General features: G+C 31.5%; 1 protein-coding gene across 2 annotated transcripts in view; it reads left to right on the plus strand.

Annotated features, from left to right (window-relative positions):
• LOC130228807 (zinc finger Y-chromosomal protein 1) overlaps positions 1 to 6000 on the plus strand; it is a 37453-nt gene that overhangs the window by 21683 nt on the left and 9770 nt on the right. For both annotated transcript variants that reach the window (XM_056457255.1, XM_056457256.1), the window contains exon 5: positions 3492 to 3611. In XM_056457255.1, coding sequence (XP_056313230.1) covers positions 3492 to 3611 — 120 coding nt within the window. The remainder of the gene's footprint in view (positions 1 to 3491; positions 3612 to 6000) is intronic.

Consider the following 6000-nt stretch of genomic DNA (forward strand, 5'->3'; position numbering starts at 1 on the left):
TAGTAATTACATGAACTAAAACAACCTTATTCTGAAGTGTTACCACTTTAATTTGGGATTTTTATTTATTTTTTTTGTTCCTATTTATAAAATAACATGTTACATTTTATATTTACAGGTAATAATTAAAAAAAAAAGCTTATTTATAGGGTTAGTTCACCCAAAAATACAGCTTGGCCCATGATTTACTCTCCGTCAAATAATCATTGTAGATTGATGACTTCTTTCAGTTTAATTCAACATAAGTTAAGTAATGAAACCTTATTTCAATGTAGTGTTTGTTTTTCTGTGCTCGGTGCTGTTGTGAACGTAAACTGATGGCTTTATCATTAATTAAAATGAATCACAAAATATTAAATGAAAAAAATATTGATATCATCATAATATATCAATTATTATTTATTTATTTAGTTAGTTAGTTATTTTTTTGTTATTAGTAGCCATGACTTTATAATTGGTTTAATTATAATTTTCTTCATTTAATTAGATATTTAGTTATTTTTACAGCTTGATTTCAGTTACCGGAAATTACATTTTAATACATGTATATTTTTATCACACTTTAACATTTTTGCTTTATTTGGCTCATCTTAGACCAGACAGAGTTATAGTTTTAGTTTAACGGCACACTTTGGCTCTGTAATGAAGCCGCAGACGTTCTGCAGTGATGGTTTTCAGGGAAGGTCACTTTTATAAGAGACGTGAGAGAAAGTAAAACTGCAGATTCACTTTCTTTGGCGGTCAGACATGCTGGGTATTTCTTGGGCGTTTGCCACCGCTTCAGTTGAGATCTAATCATAATATAACAATGCATCATGATTATGAACATTTGAGCTGCTGTAGTTGTTGGTACGCAGCAAATCTTTACATTTTTGCCTCAAAGCCAGTGGAAATGTCATGAGGGCGGGTAAAAATCTAGTAGGGGTGTGCAGCAAGTGCATTATTTAAAATCTCCGTTTTGTTAATGCTAAATAAATGTGCATCACTTAATGTCATTATTGTTGTTAAAGTGAAATAAATAGGTGCATCACTACAAATATTATTTTTGTTGATTTAAAAATTATCACTACAGATGTCCTTATTTTTGTTTATGTAAAATAAAATGCATCACTGATTATGTCATTTTTGTTAAATCAAAATAAAAATTCAAAATGCATCAGTAAAATTGTACTTTTTGTTGACGCAAAATAAATAAATGTGCATCACTATAAACATCCTTATTGTTGACGCAAAATAAATAAATGTGCATCACTGTAAACATCCTTATTGTTGATGCAAAATAAATAAATGTGCATCACTGTAAACATCCTTATTGTTGACGCTAAATAAATAAATGTGCATCACTATAAACATCCTTATTGTTGACGCAAAATAAATAAATGTGCATCACTTAAAATGTGCTTGTGTTTAGTAATGCAAAATAAATAAATATGTAAAACCTAAAAAAGACACATTTTTTGAAGCAAAATAAATGCAACACTAAAAATGTAATTGATGATGCAAAATAAATAAATGTGCATCACTACATTTCCTTGTTTTATTGATGCAAAGTAAATAAATGTGCATGACTAAAAACATGTTTATTTTTGATGCAAAATTAATAACTGTTCGTCACTATAAACATCTTTTTTTGTTCCAAAATATCTCAGTATGTGTCAGTAAAATGTCCTTTTATTAATGCAAAATAAATAAATGTGCATCACTATAAACATCCTTATCCCTAAGAACAAACGTCTAACATCGTTGACTGTGTCCGTATCCCTCAAAGTTGTTTAGAATTAATTGTTTAGGGATGGTGTGACCAAGTCCCTGTAAGAATTAGTCTTATGTGTGACACAACGCATACCTGTGGGTGCTTTTGATGTACCCTTGATGCTTCTTATGTCCTTGTCGCAGCACCAGTGGCATCGAAATTCATATGCTTATGGGTTTCAATACCAACCCTAATTGTGAGAGACTGTTCATCCTCTCAGGTCACATCATTCAATATAAAAGGTCCACATTGTTTCCCGACAATGTCAACAGATTGGACTGTCTTAGCTACTGGCTGAATGTAAAGGAGGACTAAACACAATTGTTTCTACTTTATAATTAATGTTCTGAACTCTCTGCAGTACAACTTTTCAATGAGTACAATTGTTTGCATTCATTACTTTATTATTATAATTTTCCAATTTCCGTATTTGCAATGCCTGTATTTTGGATTTATTTTTGCACTCAAAATCCAATACAGAAATAGTTTTTATATTGGCATTGATTGTTTTGAAATTCAAATGGCATTTACATGCCTGTGTTTTTATTTCTGTAATAAATATGGCCGTCAAGCCAACAGTTTGAGGATCTTGATTATTGCAGGTATGTTGTTTACACGAAGAAATCTCTTACAAGTTAAACAAAATCTGATAATTCTCCTATTTTGAATTTAAATAGTTTCTTTGTCTTGAGTTTACATAAATTTTACCTTTTGAATAGCCAAAATGACAAGTTTTAGTCTTTTAATTGTGATTAATTTGTTATTTGAGAAGTGTGCATCAAACTGGTGGCCCTTCACATTAATCGGTACCCAAAAAGTAGCTCTCAGTTTTTTTTTTTTTAAAGGTTGGTGACCCCTTTGCTAAATAAATAAATAAATAAATAAATATGCATCACTAAAATGTCCTTAATTTTGGTCAGTTTAAGTAAATGTAATCACTAAAAATGTTTTTAGTTTTGTTGATGCAAAATAAATAAATGTGCATCACTATAAACTTTAATTAATAAATAAATGAATGTGCATCATTAAATTTGTGCTTAAGTTTATAGTGATGCACATTTATTTATTTAGCATCAAACATAAGCACAATTTAATGATGCACATTCATTTATTTATTTATTTATTAAAGATGTTTATAGTGATGCACATTTATTTATTTTGCATCAACAAAACTAAAAACATTTTTAGTGATTACATTTACTTAAAATGACCAAAATAAGGACATTTCAGTGATGCATATTTATTTATTTAATTATTTATTTAGCATCAAACATAAGCGCAAATTTAATGATGCACATTCATTTATTTATTTATTAAAGAAGTTTATAGTGATGCACATTTATTTATTTAGCACCAAACATCTTTAATAAATAAATAAATGAATGTGCATCACTATAAACTTCTTTAATAAATAAATAAATGAATGTGCATCATTAAATTTGTGCTTATGTTTGATGCTAAATAAATGGAGCATCATTAAAAGTCCTTGTCTTTGGTAATGCAAAATAAATAACTGTAAAATGAAAAAACATCATTGTTTATTGAAGCAAAATAAATGTGCATCACTAAAATTGTCTTTGTTTTTAATACAACGTCAATAAATGTGCATCACTATGAACATCCTAATTCATGTTGATGCAGAATAAATAAAGGTGCATGCTTTTTTTGATGCCTCGTGTCCTTCAGTCATGCAGCAGTCCTGATAGAGTGCTGTTTCTGGATTTGTGTCTGCTTGCAGGAGAAACGGTAGATCTGGGTGAGAATGAGACTGTGGCTCTGGCTGAGCCTGTGGTTCGTCCTCTGAGAGAGAAGATGGTCTACATGTCTGTGGGAGACGGTCATCACACTCAGACTGATGGTGAGAAATGCCTTATTCACACTAGCAGCGACTTTGTAGCTGCCTGACGCTCTGGGTGGCGACCTGCTTCAAACGCAGGTCTGTGAAGGCATATACAGCACGAGAATATACAGAGCGAGCTGAGAGAAGATCAGATCAAGGTTATTATAGTTAACGAAAACAAACGAAAAAATGAAAACTAGAATTGAAAAAAACATTTTTGTTAACTGAAATAAAAATAAAAACGATAAAAAAAAACTAGAACGAACTGAAACTGCATATTGCACATACAAAACTAACTGAAACTAACTAAAATTATAGCAAAAACGTCCTTCGTTTTTGTCTTTGTAAAGTTTTTAATACATCAGCCTTTTAGAAGTAAATCTATTTACTTGGCGATGCCAGTTTTATGCTAGGTGTTTGAGCCGTACGGCACCTCAGAGCCTGTAATCCTGATGCCATTGGCCAGATCAAGCCGTTCCTCCTCCAGTCAGTCCTCGCTGTTGCTCCCGCAACAACAACGACTGGACATGACAGCAGCATGGTCACAGCATTAACTACGATCCGAGCAGACACTTAAGTGTTAATTTAACACATTTGTGTCCAATAATGTTTTTTTTATGTGTTAGGGATCAAGAACGAATCACTCAATTTAACTGGATCTCCTAAGTGAACCGGTTGAACTAGTTCACCAAATCGAACTGAATCATTTACAACGATTTGTGTTTCTAGTAAGCACTTATCCTCAAAGACTTACTTTTTATCAAGCCTGATACCCCCTTCTGATTCAAAATAAACCAATATAGACTTATTCAGCTATTAGAACAGTACACAGAGATCGGATTTGAAAACATGTGAACTCTAAATAATGTGCATGTGTGATTCAGTGAACCGAACACAAACAGCACATGACAGCCTGCTGTGACTGAACTAAACTTGAACAACTGCAGCGCGAGTAAACCGAGGGCTTAAATGAGAGGATGTGGTGAAATGTACGTGTATTTCATAACAGAAAATTGTAACGGATTTTATTAAGTGAATCATGCTTCAGTTGCGTTGCAGAACGTGATTGTAAGAAACGTTTCAGATCATGGTGATGTTTTAACTGACTGAAGCTATGATCGCTGACTACATAATTTTGATATGTTGAGACCTAATCTGACACGAAAGATCCGGTTCGCAGAAAAGATCTAAACTTTCCATCACTACTGTGTATCTAACCCCAGAAGCAGCCTTGCACGCATATTGAACGGTACTTAGGGCTACTATCTTTTACTATCTGTTATATTTGAGTTTGAGGATGGGTAGATTGGAGTGTTTATGCTTCCTCTGAATACAGGTTTCAAAAATATATCTTTGGTTGAGTTATTATCCAATATTCTGATGATTTTGTATCTTGCACCTAACAAATTTATATAAAGATAAAGCTAATACTGAAACTAATAAAAACTAAACTAAAACTAAGCAATTACATAATCTAGAAACTAATAAAAACTAGTGAATCTGCCTCTAAAAACTAATTAAAACTAACTGAATATGAAAACAAAAAGTTGAAACGAAATAAAATCTAAAACTAATGAAAAATCCAAAACTAGGTAACACTTTATAATAACTACACACTATGAATCATTTATTAAGCATTAGCCAATAGTGAATTCATTATCTGTTAAGCATTAACTCTACATTAATAAACGTTAGTAAGCAGTTTATTACTGCAGCTACAAATGCTGTATTCTTGACTTATAAGCACGTGTAATGAGCTTAATAAATGTACTTACTTAATTTAGTAATGAAAAATCAATTATTAAAGTATGAATTGCATTATTTACAAATCATTTGTATTTAAGAGTAGTTGGTGGTTTTTAAGATCATTCAGAATGAGTAAATGATTAATAAACTATTGAAATCAACGTTTAAATATCTTATTATTCAGGCGTATAGTAATGGTTACTATGTATGTTCATAAATGCTTTATTAACTCAACTTCATGCAGTTATACTAATAGCTAATATGTTTGTTCATAAATGCTTTGTTAACACATAGATGTGTATCTGATATGAATAAAACGCATCAGCAAATTATATTTGAATGGATTGTTTGACTTACAAAGACTTTCTTGTGTGTTTTACAAACTCTAGATGTATTGTTTTACTAGTACTTGTGTGTATTTCACTTTCCCGAACTCTCACATTCAATCTGCCCAGTTGGTGGAATGAACTCCCTTACTACATCAGAACAGCAGAGTCACTTGCTGTCTTCAAGAAACGACTAAAAACTCAACTATTTAGTCTCCACTTTCCTTCCTAATCTGTAACTGCCTCTCTGGCTATACCACTAACTGTACTCTCTCAAAAAAAGAAAAAAAAACATTACTAATGCTTTGCTTCTTAGACTTTACACACCTAAAACT

This window comes from Danio aesculapii, chromosome 5, assembly GCF_903798145.1.
Source record: "Danio aesculapii chromosome 5, fDanAes4.1, whole genome shotgun sequence".
Taxonomy (NCBI): domain Eukaryota; kingdom Metazoa; phylum Chordata; class Actinopteri; order Cypriniformes; family Danionidae; genus Danio; species Danio aesculapii.